A 13,859-nucleotide genomic window follows, 5' to 3' on the forward strand; every position below is an offset into this window, starting at 1 on the left:
AAAGGTTTGAAACTGAATTGGTAAAAGCACAATAAATTTATGACTTTTTTTTATAATCTTCCTAGACCTAATAAGTGTCTAGAATCGGTGACTACAATGACTATGATCCGGACCGGTGGAGACCCATTTTCGGGTCGATTGATTCTTGACCTGGAATTACAATGGTGCTGCAAATTGTGAAAGCCTTTTCAAACATATCATAGATCCATTATTTATTGCTTGATGTTGTTCTTGATTTGTCCCGTATTCAATATGAATCAATGAAAAAATTTCAATAAGAGGACATAAGTAGAGAGGGAAAGATTAGAGAGAGGAATCAAATTAAGATTTCCGGCCAAGAAAAACGACGTGGCTCGCTCTTCCATGCCTTGCTTTCTTTGCCCCTCTCTCTTTTCTCGTCTTCTCTCTTCCCCTTCCTTCTCTGATCTGTCATATACATACACTTCACGACTATCTCTTCTCTCTCTCTCTCTCTCTCTCTCTCTCTCTCTCTCTCCTGAACTCTTCCCCGACGATCTCTTCGAACCACGCCCTCGACTGCTCCATCAGCTCGGGGCTCAGCCGGAACATGAGGACGCAGAAATCCGTCTGGCTCAGCACGCCGTCGCCGTCGACGTCGCCCTCCCAGAGCATGCTGGCGAGCTCGTCCTCCCTCAGGTCCTGGAGGCCCAGCACCGCGCTGTTCCTCCCCAGGCTCTCCAGCGTGATCACCCCCCTCTCCCTGTCCATCAGGAGCTCGAACCCATTGCACAGCTCTCGGATCAGCCCGTCGCCGCCCAGCTTCTCCGCTATCGCCGGCGACATGTCCTCGAACTCCACACTTTTGGGGACGCCACCGTCCATGACGGATTTACGAGCAAAAGTCGGTAGCTTTTCTCGATCTTTCTGGGTACGAAGAGTGACGTGATCGTGGGTGCTTTTCTTCTATGTCGATGAATCGAACGCAATGCGTGTAGAACGAATTTATATTCCGGCGTGCTTGTAGAGAAGATATAAAAAGACGGCGAGATTGCTATGGATGACAGCAAAGGAACAGGGAGTCATGTTGGTGGTCGTGGGCTGATTCCCCCGGGCAGAGCTAAACAGAACGCTCTGTTTCCGAGAAGCAATGTCAGGGGCACTCTCGTCACTTTCCTTGCCGTGGACTGCTTCACCGGGCACCGGCGAGGGGCATTCCGGTCAATTCGCGAGACTCATGTCTCCCTTGGAGAGTTTCCTGTCTGGGTTGACTTGAGAAGGCATGCCTGGTTGCAAGGATACAGGTTGTAACATCTGTTCACATGCAGACAGAGAGTGAAGATGCTGCGATGTTGCAGTACACCGGGTTGATTTTTTTTTTTTTTTTCCTTTTCTGGTTATTATTGCTTTTTGATCATCTAACTGCGATTCCACATTATTCTGTTCAAATTATTCAACTGATCAAATTCAAATGGCACATCCAGAAGGTGGAAATTCATCCAGTCAAATGAATGATATTATACATATTACATTGTACAATACATCTCCACAAAAGAAACATCGAACGCAGAGATCAAAATTGCCTCAAACACATTTTCAAACCAACAGATAATTGCATTGAAGAGATTCATTTCTAATGCACAAGGAATCAATACCAAATTGAAGAGTATGGCCTGCCTTCGCTCGTCCTGCTACCGGCCGTTCACCAGAGTGACAGTGAGCTCATTGAAAGAGCAGCTCTCCAATTTGCTGGACGTGGAAACCCTGCTTGAGGGGCATCGTCTCACGACGAAAGCCGGTTGCTTAGGGGTCGGAAGAGTAGCAGTTTCATTTCCAAGCATGAAGACCGCATTCGACATGGCGGGGCGATCGTTCGGGTCTTCTTGCACACATAATAGCCCGACGGTGATGCACCTCAGATACTCGTTCATGTCGCAGCTTTTACGGAGTGTTGAGACCATCAAGTCCGGCGCCTTCTCTTGTTTCCACAACGACCATGCCTGACCATAATTTTTTTCAAGTTCCGGAATCATTATGTGTTGGGAAATAGGAAGTAGGACTTTCTTAAGATGCAAATGTAGGAGCCTAACTATCACTCACATAGCCTAAGAAACTCAAACCTTGCTCAGCCTGAAAGAATCCCGTGTTTCTCTTCCCACTGACGACTTCAAGTACCACGACGCCAAAGCTGAAAACATCGGACTTATCTGAGAAGAATCCATCCAGTGCATACTCCGGGGACATGTAGCCGCTGCCGAGTGAATGGTCGGTTATATATATTGTTAGAACATGTAAATGAGAGGGACATCAATAAACTTAACCTTCTAGGACCAGAAAACAGGGGATAACTACTACTACTCACTAAGTTCCGACTACTCTGTTCGTGTTCACTGCAGTTTCTTTGACTCCGAATATCCTTGCCAATCCAAAGTCGGATATTTTGGGATTCATCTCCTCGTCCAGCAGGATGTTGCTCGTCTTCAGGTCTCTGTGGACGATTCTCAACCTTGAGTCTTGGTGTAGATACAGAAGCCCCCGAGCAATTCCAAGAATGATCTTAAAACGTGTGTTCCAATCCAATGACATGCATAAAGTCCGATCTGCAACAAATTGACAAGTACCATCAGGATCATAGAGCTGAGATTATGTCAAAAGAATTATGAGTTCGCCTAAAATGTTCATTTTTGAACCGATGTGTTTGGTGAATGTATCTTAGGAGTGAGACTCAGTAGTTATAAGAGAATACAAACTAACCAAATATAAAGGAGTCTAAACTTTTATTGGGCATGTACTCATACAGCAAAATCTTCTCTTCTTCTTCCACACAGTATCCTAAAAGCCTCACGAGATTCCGATGTTGAAGTTTGGCAATCAAGACAACCTCGTTTTTGAATTCCTCGAAGCCCTGACCAGAAAAACTCGATAGCCGTTTCACTGCCATTACTTGTCCTCCTGGAAATTTGCCCTGCTAGGAGAAGAGCATTCTTTTAGCAGTGGAGAGAATTGAATTTAAGCTTTTTAACTGAGTGATTGGTGATTTAAGTACCTTGTAAACAAGCCCAAATCCTCCCTGTCCAAGCTTGTTTATATTAGAGAAGTTTTCGGTAGCTGCTAGTATGCTCTCCAGGTTGTAAAACGGAACATCGATCCCATTTGTACTATCCTCTTTGAACCTACCTGAGCCTATCAATTCTTTGACTTGTCTCTCGCTATCATAGAGTTGCCGCGCAGAATACCTCTGTATGTTTGTCCAGTTCTCTGAGTAATGACAAACGGTACGCATCAAATGCCGTCCATACGATATAGAAACGAAGTCACGGCCAACGAGCAGACATTTTACTCATTTACCTTTCCTCTTGCCGGAGTTTCTCCTCTGTATGTGGATGAAGGCGACAGTGCTTAAGAGAACAATCAGAACAAGAATACATGCAAACGTTATGGAAATGACGACAGACAGTGGCAGCTTTTCGCTCGATAGACCTCCATGCTTCTTAACTGCAAAAAGGAATGGTCCTTTAGATGGAGATAAATCAATGCTTTTGTGATCCTTTCTCTTCGCCATAAGCAAGTCCAAAGAAGTATGTAATCAGAACTATTGCTAAACACTCGGAGTAACACAATGAAGATGATCGACTCTGATTCTATCGAGCTGTGTACTAGCTGTTCATTTAAGTAGTTGGATTGAATGACCTGTTTAGTTAGTAGCATGCTCACCTCTAGTACAATTAAGGAGTAGAGGATTCCACCGAAAATCGGGTTTGCAGAGACACCTCCTACCATCTAATGCTGTGCTACAAGTGGAATCTGGCCAATCCGTGCAGTCTGTGGATGTAATGCAGGTCGGCTCAGGTGGTGGCTCCCAAGTAATCTCTATTTCGTCTTTGCCTCCTATAAAGGATTCGGGTTTACTGCTCATTTTGCCACCGCACGAGCTTGTCACGTGGAAGGGCAGAGACCGATTGAACTCCAGGACCTTGCAACTATCTGCTTGTCTCGATTTGACAAGGAACTTACGCGATTCGGGGATGATTCGTATCACTTGGTAGGTGCCACTAGGCGACTTGAAATCGACCGCTCCTGTAGATGTGTTGCAGTAGAAACTACTATACCTGGGATCTCCACATTGTGATCCAGTGCTGAGGGGATATGGAATCAGGTTTGTTCCGCAAATTTCGCAATTCCTAGCTGTAGATTCTGCAACATCAGCACATGGTGTGGAGTTTCAGGAGCTATGGAGTGCCAAGTGGAAATGTTCTAAGTGCATTGATATAGGATGAAAAGACTTACCTATATCAGAAACTGCAACTCGGACGGAGAGATCGCGGCCTTCGTCATAACCGTCCTGAAGATTGTTAAGATTCTCCGACCAAATCCAGCAGAGCCCACCACCCGAGCCGCCATGACTTTTAGCAGATTCAACTTCTTCAAATGAGTAAGCCTGGCACTGGCAATTATTAAGGCACTCTTTCTTGCACTCCAATTCATCCGCAGCCGCAAACTCCGAGTCCGGCTTTCCCACTTTCATCGCCTGCAAACTGAGGAACGTCTTGCTCGCGGTGCTCTTGCTGCACAATATCGACTTCCGAATGCACCCCCCAGAGAAGTCCCCTGAATTCCACGAGTCCGGCGAGCTCGGATCGAAACCTGGCAAGCACTTACACGCCACGTCGGCATCGCTGTTGCAACTTCCAAAATCCCCGCACATGTTGTACACACTGCATCTGTCCCTCGGCTCAGCCCAAACCAAAGCCCAGATCTTTTCCGTGTCGCGCTTCAGGTACTGAACCTGGCCCGAAGCACTCATGATCAGCCTCGTGTCGACGTACATCCACGACGTGAGGTATGGGACGGAAGCATTGTTGTCTATGCTGGTCGTGAAGTTGGACAAGAAGTACGAGATCGAGTACGGCATGTCGTCCGAGGTGATGAACTTCCCCGAGACCCCGCTTTTCCAATACCGGATAGATCTCCTCCAGACCTCAAACTGGTACTGCCCTTCTTGATCCAGCTGGAAACTGTAGTTCCCTGGCGACGGATCCTCATAGCTTCGCCACGAAGTGAGGGTCATGTTCTCATCCATCTTCATCCCCGGAAGGAAGGTGTCCGTCGGGTAATCGAAGCTCTGCCACAGAATCATCCTCCCCAAGTTAGACTCCGGCTCTACGACCAAATTACCCGTGTCCAGTAGCCGAACTTTCAATGCAAGATGTGAGGATTCTTCAAGATTTGCTGCCCAGTAAGATTTCCCAGTTCTGTCCAACACTCTGAGGTTACCATCTGGTGTTATGCTCAAAACACCACTTGCATCCAACACAGGGCGGTCTCTGTTAGCGACCCAAACTACGGTCCGCGGGTTGGACTCGTAATACCATATCCCCACGTACCTTCTCTGATCGGAGCCTGAGCTTCCATTGGGGCTGAAGAAGCCAAGCTGGAAGGTCTCTCCATCGGAAATGAGAGTGTCTCCGTCTTCATCTCTGAGTGGACTGCTGAGTGTCATGGTGTCTCTAGTAGAAGAACAACACAACAGACTGGCAATGATGATTGCTGTCCTCATGATCCATCTTCTTCTTTTGAGTGTCGCGAATCTCATGATCCTGAAGGGAATGATGAGAGAAAAGTGGATCTTTGGGGTCAGTCTCAGTTCTTGGACTGGAGAGAAACAGCGGCACTTGATAATTTCCTGAAAGAAGTTAAAAGGAGAGTTTCGAATGTGGAGCTGCTCTGGAAGAAAAGCTGACCGCTGCCTTTTGCACCATTGACAGTGCTGTCCACCGAAAGCAGAAATTTAACTGATGACTCGGGTGATTTGGGGAAGACGCATTGCCTCAGCGTACGGAAATGCTTGTCTTGTGTTTCAAGAAGTGCCAAGTCCAGGCTTGAGTCAAGGAAAAATACCAAACCACTTCACCAGCTCAATTGAGTTCGTCTAATCAATTTTGGCTGAAAATCGCTGACGCGTACGCCGGCCTACATATGTGGCACAGCCGGCCCTCATTTCTCAGTATTTTTTTTAATTTTTCTTATTTGTACTTTTTTCATTTTCTTCTATATTCCTTCTTTTCTTTTGTTCTCTACTTTGGCCGGCGAGGCACAGGCCATAGGGCAAGGGCAACGAAGCCCTCACCGGGCCTTGTCCACATCCATCGAGGCCATCGCGGCCGGGGGAGGCTCGCCTTGCCCAAACCATTGCGGGCATAGGCGAGGCCACCTTGCGTAACTCTATGAGCGATTCTGCCTAATTTTCTTTTTTCAAAGAAACGCATCGCTGCTTTTGAAAGACGTTTAACAAATGCTTTGTAATTGTAGTATTACTTTTAGAAAATCATTATATCCAACTTCAAGCTTCTACAACCTTGATATACCCCGTTACTAAACACACAAAGCACGACACTTTGACAATACGATCCAACAAACTTCGATCCACCGACTCATCTGTCTTATAGATAACATGCCAGACAAAGTCAATCACGGTACAAACAATGCCTCAAGCCAAAAACTTTCTTGACGAAATCTAATGGGGGGTTTCAATATCAGTTAACGTGTGTATCGGTCGAGCTGCAGAACGAGTCTAACCAAGTATTAGCTCGTTAGATGAGACCTGTAATTAGGAAAAAAGGAGAGGATGTTGAATCATTGGAGGAGCAAAAGGGGGAAGCATTAGGTCAAGATTGGCAGATGATGTTTATGCATTGTTTATTCAATCCCCTCCTGTTCCTGGGATCAGCATGTCTACAAGCTTTAACTTTGAACACGGATTACGCGGGGTCTCAATTTCTTGAGAATCGAGAAAAGTTGGAAACAGTCATGGCTAAATTCTGTTTTTGGCTCTTTCTGGTTTCCACCCTAACGGACGGAGGGGACCTCCACCTCCACTCCCATCAGCATCACAAGTAGTGGATTTAACTTTGTAAAGCGTCGAATGAACAAAAGGACACGTGCATGTCCTCGGAGACACAGACAAACCCTCTGCAATTGGCTGAAATCACGACCCTTCTCAATTATTACAAAGCTCGTTCTAAGAAACATCAATTTTTGGCAACAGGGTTGTGGTTCAGTGGCCGTCTCATTCGTATACCAGCAAAGTCTATGCCGATGAAAGTTCGCAGGAAAGCGATAGAAGCTAGAAAGGATGAAAAGAAGGTGATTACAAGGCCAAAATGATGATCGATCGATCGATCGATGTCAAGCGAGAGAGAGAGAGAGAGAGAGAGAGAGAGAGAGGGACTAATTCAAGGAGTTCCCCCATCTTATTTGCGCCTCTTGTTCTGCTCGCATGTAGGACATCACTCCATGGCAATGTTGCTACTGTCATCTTTAGGACTTTTATGCGGACATGATGATTGAGAGCATTAGCAAGTGAGCACAGCAACGTTCAAGGGAAAAAAGCGAGCATAAATATGTGGAAAATTTTTAAATAAGGGCTTGAATTGTGCTTATTTTCTCAAATAAAGCCTCGAAATAAACTTTATTTCAAATAACGATCTAAAGTGACCTTTTTAGTCTCAAATAAGGGTCTACCCTTATCGGCCAGCTTAATATTCCGGCCAGTTAAAGATATTTTCGTCCAAAGACAATTTTAATTCTATATTTTTTTTACTTTTATTTTCTTTTTTCTCACTTCTTTTTTTTTCTTTAATGCGGTGGGCAAGGGCCTAGTGACCCTCACCCAAATCTAGCTAGGAGCAACCTTGCTTGTGGTCGGCGTGGGTGGCCCTCGCTAGATCGGCGACGTGGGTGGCCCTTGGGCGAGGGCAACCCTTGCCTAGCCCTCTTCGGCCCATTGTCGGTGCTCGACCATTGCCCGAGACCGGTCACCGAAAGAAAAGTAAAGAAAAAACAACAAAAAAAAGGGAAAAAAAAGGAAAAACATGAAGGAAGAAAATGTCCTTGACTAGCCAAAAGGTCAAGCCTTATTTGAGAGGAAGAGATATAGTGATCATTTGGGGAGACCCCTTTCCATAAAAAGAAATACCAACTCAATACAATTTCACACTCGACATTCCGCTTCTAACATGGCCATTTTAAGCCATTTTTTGAAATAATGTTCACTTCATATCCTTATTTGAAAAATAATGGTATTTCATGCCCTTATTTGAAACATAGTCCTCTTCATATTCTTATTTGAGAAAATAAGGGCACTTTAGACCCTTATTTGAAAATTTTCCGTAAATGTGATAGACATATTATCTCTCGATTAAGTTGGAAAAAAAAAGTTTTAGACCTATTACATTTGAGTCAATTCAGTCATAAATTCAATTAGACCGATTTTTAGTATAAAGCTTTTGCATTGCGCCAATTAAGTCAATTTGGTCAATTTTTACAGGAAAACGATGTGGACACCGGTCGTCCTATGTGGCGTGGCCCGTGGCCGATGTGGATTTGCTAGCCACTAGGGGAGGGCCAGCAAGGCCTCGCCAATGAGGCCATGAAGGCCCTCACCCATGGCCTTCGTGGCCTTGAACCTCGCCAAGCCCTCGCCACTTGAAATGAAATGATAATAAAAAGAAATAAAAATACACAAAAGATAAAAATGTCCGATGTCAACACCATGTTGGGTGAGTGGCGTTAGTGTTTTCTGTCTAAAATTAGTCAGGTGGATTCGATTGAAATAAATGCAAAAAAAGTTAAAAAGACTTTTTTGGTACTTTTCTCAGTTGCACCTGCCCTGTTAAGCTTCATTCTTCTAAAACTACCATGGAAACTAAGCCAAAAATGGATGGAAATTGAAGCCTCCAAATGGCCTGCTCAAGAAAGTTTTGTTCGACCAAAAAAAAAAAAGGCGGCCTTCTCAAGGTGAAAATGAAAGGGGGGAAAGGCAACATCATAGCTGTAGTTGGAAATTAAGACATAGTGGGCCAAAAAATGAAGTGGACACATCACGGGAGCTTAAGAAGGCGAGAGGAAACTCAAGAAAGTTTTGCCTTTTCCCTTGCTAAATCTTTGTCTCGTAGCATTTGATTCGCTAACTTTTATAACGCGGATACAGAAGTGGGACACGAGAATGATTTGGTTGGTTTCTGGGTTTCTTCCGTTCGACAGGGACTTGGATTTACGTGCGACTTAAAGTTCATGCTCTGGTCGATGCGGTAGGGAATCGGTGTTTGCTCCAGTTGTTATGAGGTGACAAGAAAATTGTCCAAACTTGTCAAGGTTGAGTTGACGGGCATGCGAGATTATGACGAAGGTTAAGCGTATGGATGACGAGGTTGATTCATTAATTTCTTGGTTTTGGATCCACGTTCGATTGGGAATTACCGCCAAATTTTTTTTAAAAAATATTACCTTATGCTTTAAGTATTTGTGAGAAAAAGTATATGTGAACCTACGTGTCAATGTATGTATATTGTAGAGATTTCAAAGTGTCCCGGTTTGAAAAGAGTCAAGAGTATCTGCATGGCGGGATTTAGAGTGAGTAAAAGATGAAAAGTAAAAGTCTATATGAAATATAATGTCGTTACGTGAAATGATTATAGTGAACGGAAATTGGGATTAATCCATATCACTTCCGAAGGAATGGCTAGCTTTTCAAGATAATAAATTTGGTTTTAATTTTTTCATATAAACATGAAACGTGATTAACTCAGCAACGAAATCAAATTCGTCTGACTTTTGTCAAGAAATGCCTTGATTTGTCTTTCACTGTACCAGAAATAGAAGATGAACTTTTGTGAAAGTTGAGAGCGTATTAAGGTGGTGAGCAATGTAAAACTTTAAGAGTTCAGAAACAAAGCATGTAATTAACTATCTTATTCTTGGGTTAATACCATAAAAAACTCCAAACTGGTACACATAAAATTTACTTCGAACTATTTTTTTTATCACCAAAAATCTCAAACTGATACACCTGTAACAAATTTTTCCAAAACTATTTTTTTGACCTTGTAAAATCCAAAACTAGTACATTTGTGACAAATTTAACCCAAACTATATTTTTTACCATCAAAAATCCTAAACTGGTACACTTGTGTCAAATTTACCTTGCATTAGTTTCCATTAAATTGAGTTAATACTACGAAAAACTCCAAATTGATACACATGTGGAAAACAAAGGGTAAAAACCCTCAAATGAGTACACCCGTCAACTATCACGTGTTATCTAACTGAGCAATTTGACGGTAAAATCTAACGAAAATTAACAAAGGGTAAATTTGTCATTATTGTACCAGTTTTGGGTAAATTTGTCGTAGGTGTACCAGTTTAGAGTTTTTGGTAGTCAAAAAAATAGTTTGGGATAAATTTGTCACAAATGTATCGGTTTGAGGTTTTTGATAGTTAAAAAAATAGTTTTTGGTAAATTTGTCACGGATGTATCGGTTTGGAATTTTTCGTAATATTAACCCCTTATTCTTGTGGGGGGAAAGAAAGTTGCAAAAGCAGCAATGGAGCCAATTTTTTTGGAGATTGAGATCTTATGTGATTGATTCAATCATTTCTTTAAAAGATTATGAAACATTGTGCTTCGACGTTAATAGCTAACATGACATCAAAAGCAAAAGTCAAGCCGATTTACCCCTGCCGAACTCAAATAGGAGTCGTTAATGCTAAACTAGTTGGTAACTCTATGGAGAAACGTCGGTAAACTCTAACTGAAACTAGTACCTTCTGTAAAGACTTGGTATATTTCAAAAGTTGTCGGCCAAGGAAAATTAAAGTGATGTTTCAACAAAAAAGAAGTCTGTGAATTAGAAAAAAAAAACAAATAAATGTTGGCACGAAGCAACTTACTGAAAGTAGTAATGGAAAACAAGTTAAAAATTTAATCCGAGAAAAGAAGAGACAGTTCTCATTTGAAAGGAAGGCCCCTTGTATAAGGTTCCAAACTCATGCACCTTGAAAAAAAAAAAATTCTTTTAGTAAAGCTTAAATGTCCTTATTGAAAACATCAGCGCTTTACTAATAGGACAAGTACGGTAGACATTTGAAGACGATGACACACACTGTTTTCAAATACAGAAAGTCAAGCGGGGATATTCCATTGTTAATGGAAAAAGGGGCTGAGGGAATCTGAATATGTTGTTTAAGTCGATTAGAAGGTGCGGAAATAGCTAGAACTGAATGTGAAAAGTATGGAAAAACATCTCGTAATGTATTTAACCAGAAAATCGATAATGCTCTAGCGGAAGTATCTGCTCATTACGGAATCTTACCATAGTTGGTAAATTTAAGGTGTTGGTAACAAATGATGAGAGAAATTCTTTCACTTAAGACAAATTGTTAGGCAAATAATCCGCACCGACGATCGAGTTCTTTGGTCATATAAGATCGTAGTAAATCCAAATTACTGACATAAACCCTTAAAGTACTTGTTTTCACATTTTTTCCTCCTCTCATCCCACTTTACTAAATATGTAAACAAGAAGACTATTATGCTAGCTACCAAAAGCAAAGGAGACTATTTTGGAAGCTTATCATGAGCATGTGATGACACTCGATTTTCAATTCCAATTTCGAGACAGAAAGCTAGCATCAGCTAAGACGCTCGAATTCCTAAAGCAATTGTTAATGATCCATTCAACTACGACCCACAGCTCGAAAAAAGAGTTTGACAAAATCGCCTCTAGGACAAAGTCCATGCATTGGGAGAAAATCATGACTCTTTTGGAGAAACTTTTCTATCGCAGTGTAGTAACCGAGATCGATTGACCATTATATCATGATGTCTTTCCAGGCTATCATATCTTTTTGACCACCTTAATTGCAAAGATTCATGGCATGTGATTCATTTGTTGTGCACCTCAGTCCATTTCTAACGGCAAAAATTTATCTTCATGTCGAAAAACTTCCGTCGCTGGAGTTATGGACTAGCATTCTCTTTCGATCGCGATGATAGACGCGAAATTTTAAATTCGGAAGGACGTGAGATAAGAAATCTCGACTTACAAGGATGAGATGCAAACATGTCAGGTGAAATTTGTAAGGATGTAGCATCGGGTTAGCGAAAATTGTATCAAACACCTGGCAATTAAGATGTAAATAGCCACGGTTAGGCCCTATTTGGGTTAGATCATGCATGTCGTTTTGCAACTTAGATCCATGAAATAAGGTTGAGTTGCATAGAACTTCGTGGCATGCCCTAGGATCGACCCCATTCACGAGCCTACGGATCTTGTCAGCGCGCCGAGCAGCCAAGGCCCGGAAACACGATTTGTTCCGATCTACATAGGCCTTCTTCGGCCGAAAACTACTACTTCTCGAATCATGGGTACCGGGTTTGATGAAGACTTTCGAGTTCGATACCGCACCCGACGCGCCTAGACACGCCCATTGGTCAAGTTTTACGTAGGTGGTGTCAGGCTTGCGATCACAAACATGTTGGTGGAAACCGGCCGTGCCACGAGAGAATGTGATTCTCGATTGGCCCTCGACCTTTCGCACGAGCTCGTTTTCTTCTCGGGCGAACCCCACATGGAGTTGAATTATTTGTAAAGGCAAAGCGAACCCGAAAGTCAAGGTCCGGTCGTCGGGGTTTGTCGTCCTCCTCGTGATGATTCATGTGTCCCCTCTCCCATTCGTCGGCAACGGCGATGAAAATTGGTGCGTGAGAAAGGATGACGGGGAACAACACTTGACTTCTTCGACCTCGGAAGGTGCGATGTAGCTCTCTCTCCTGCTCTGGAGAGGTCGTTTTTCATTACCACACGCGTGATTTCGATTTCACGTTAGCCGATCGTACGTCGTCGTGTGACGATAAATATACGATCCCTTTTATCATTTTCGATCTTTCTGCTAGGCATACCAACAATTTTTATTTTTTTGCGAGAAGCATTCGCAAGTCGAGTAATTCTTAAGCAACCGATGGTTTCGCTGTTCCTGATTTGGCCATCGAATGGCAACTTTATTCCACGACGTAAGTCATCCGTGATTGATTTGAACTCAATTCCCTAACTATATCTAGATCTAATGCTTTTTTTCCGAGCTTAAATAGCTTCCCTGTTGAGTTGACTTGAGCTTGGAAAAGAGGAAAAAGGAAAAACATTCGAAGCAACTTGAGGGCCAAATGAGAGATTTAACCTCGGAATGTGTCGATTCAATAAGCAATAATTAGTTCCTTTTCGTTGCCATTGTCTATTTGCGGTAGCTCAGAATCAATTTTTAACTCTGGATTCATGTTAGAGCCTTACATCTTCGACAATGGAGTCGACCACGAGCACACGAGCGAGAATGGTAAAGTCCGATTCGAGGCGGGTCTGAGCGAACGTTTATAGAACGTTTTTAGATTTTTGTTTTATGGCGATAGACGAATAGTCGACATGTCCGCGTGGTTAAGGAGACAGACTTGAAATCTGTTGGGCTTCGCCCGCGCAGGTTCCAACCCTGCTGTCGACGTCTTACCTCAAATTGCTCGAACTTTCTTTTCTCTTAATGGTCGTGGGCCTTCCAAGCCCATTGTTGAGGAAGGGGCCTGGGCTACTCTGGCTCATTTACTTGGGCTGGAGAACTCGTTATCGAATTCAGCCTTTTCACGGATCTGGTGAAAAGGACCAGACCGTCTATCGAGAATCGGATCCTTTCGTAAATGGGCATGGTCACACAATTCAAATGCTTGTTTGGACTCCGCAACGTCATGAGTTGTTGAATCAAATCCTAAATGCTGAAAGCAACAACAAACCTTGAAAGCAACAAGCCCCGTCTGAATTTTAAACGGTCAATGAATCCCACCCAATGGGCACCAAGCTAAGTGCGGGTAGGTCCTTCCCCACCATATGAATTGCCAATTCATTTCCTTCAACGTAACCATTTAATTTAAAGGATTACTATCATGAAAAGCGTCAAATTGATACACCTATAATAAATCTATCCCAAACTATTTTTTTAACCATCAAAAATCCTAAATTGATATATGTTTAGCAAATTTACTTTAAATTGATATACCTATGATAAATTTACTCTTTTGTTAA

General features: G+C 42.8%; 2 protein-coding genes and 1 non-coding gene across 4 annotated transcripts; 1 reads left to right on the forward strand and 2 right to left on the reverse strand.

The window, feature by feature from the left end:
* Window positions 1-450: 450 nt before the first annotated feature.
* On the reverse strand, window positions 451-1,292 carry LOC115750918 (calcium-binding protein PBP1-like). The gene has a single exon (XM_030688552.2). The coding sequence runs from the start codon at window positions 841-843 to the stop codon at window positions 451-453; it is 393 nt and encodes a 130-aa protein (XP_030544412.2). The 5' UTR covers window positions 844-1,292.
* Window positions 1,293-1,441: 149 nt separating this feature from the next.
* LOC115750910 (G-type lectin S-receptor-like serine/threonine-protein kinase At4g03230) lies at window positions 1,442-5,752 on the reverse strand. 2 transcript variants are annotated; one of them, XM_030688538.2, is made up of 8 exons: window positions 4,246-5,750; window positions 3,673-4,152; window positions 3,307-3,453; window positions 3,005-3,216; window positions 2,713-2,923; window positions 2,321-2,558; window positions 2,059-2,209; window positions 1,442-1,958 (listed from the first exon to the last, which is right to left on the reverse strand). In XM_030688538.2, the coding sequence occupies exons 1-8, from the start codon at window positions 5,549-5,551 to the stop codon at window positions 1,650-1,652; spliced, it is 3,054 nt and encodes a 1,017-aa protein (XP_030544398.1). In that variant the 5' UTR covers window positions 5,552-5,750; the 3' UTR covers window positions 1,442-1,649. The 2 variants fall into 2 exon arrangements, with proteins under 2 accessions (XP_030544398.1, XP_030544399.1); XM_030688539.2 differs by having other exon boundaries at window positions 1,759-1,958; window positions 2,079-2,209; window positions 4,246-5,752.
* A 7,453-nt stretch (window positions 5,753-13,205) lies between these two features.
* On the forward strand, window positions 13,206-13,287 carry TRNAS-UGA. The gene has a single exon. It is a non-coding gene; the product is annotated as a tRNA-Ser (tRNA).
* The last annotated feature ends 572 nt before the right edge of the window (window positions 13,288-13,859 follow it).

Source organism: Rhodamnia argentea, chromosome 7 (assembly GCF_020921035.1).
Source record: "Rhodamnia argentea isolate NSW1041297 chromosome 7, ASM2092103v1, whole genome shotgun sequence".
NCBI classification, from domain to species: domain Eukaryota; kingdom Viridiplantae; phylum Streptophyta; class Magnoliopsida; order Myrtales; family Myrtaceae; genus Rhodamnia; species Rhodamnia argentea.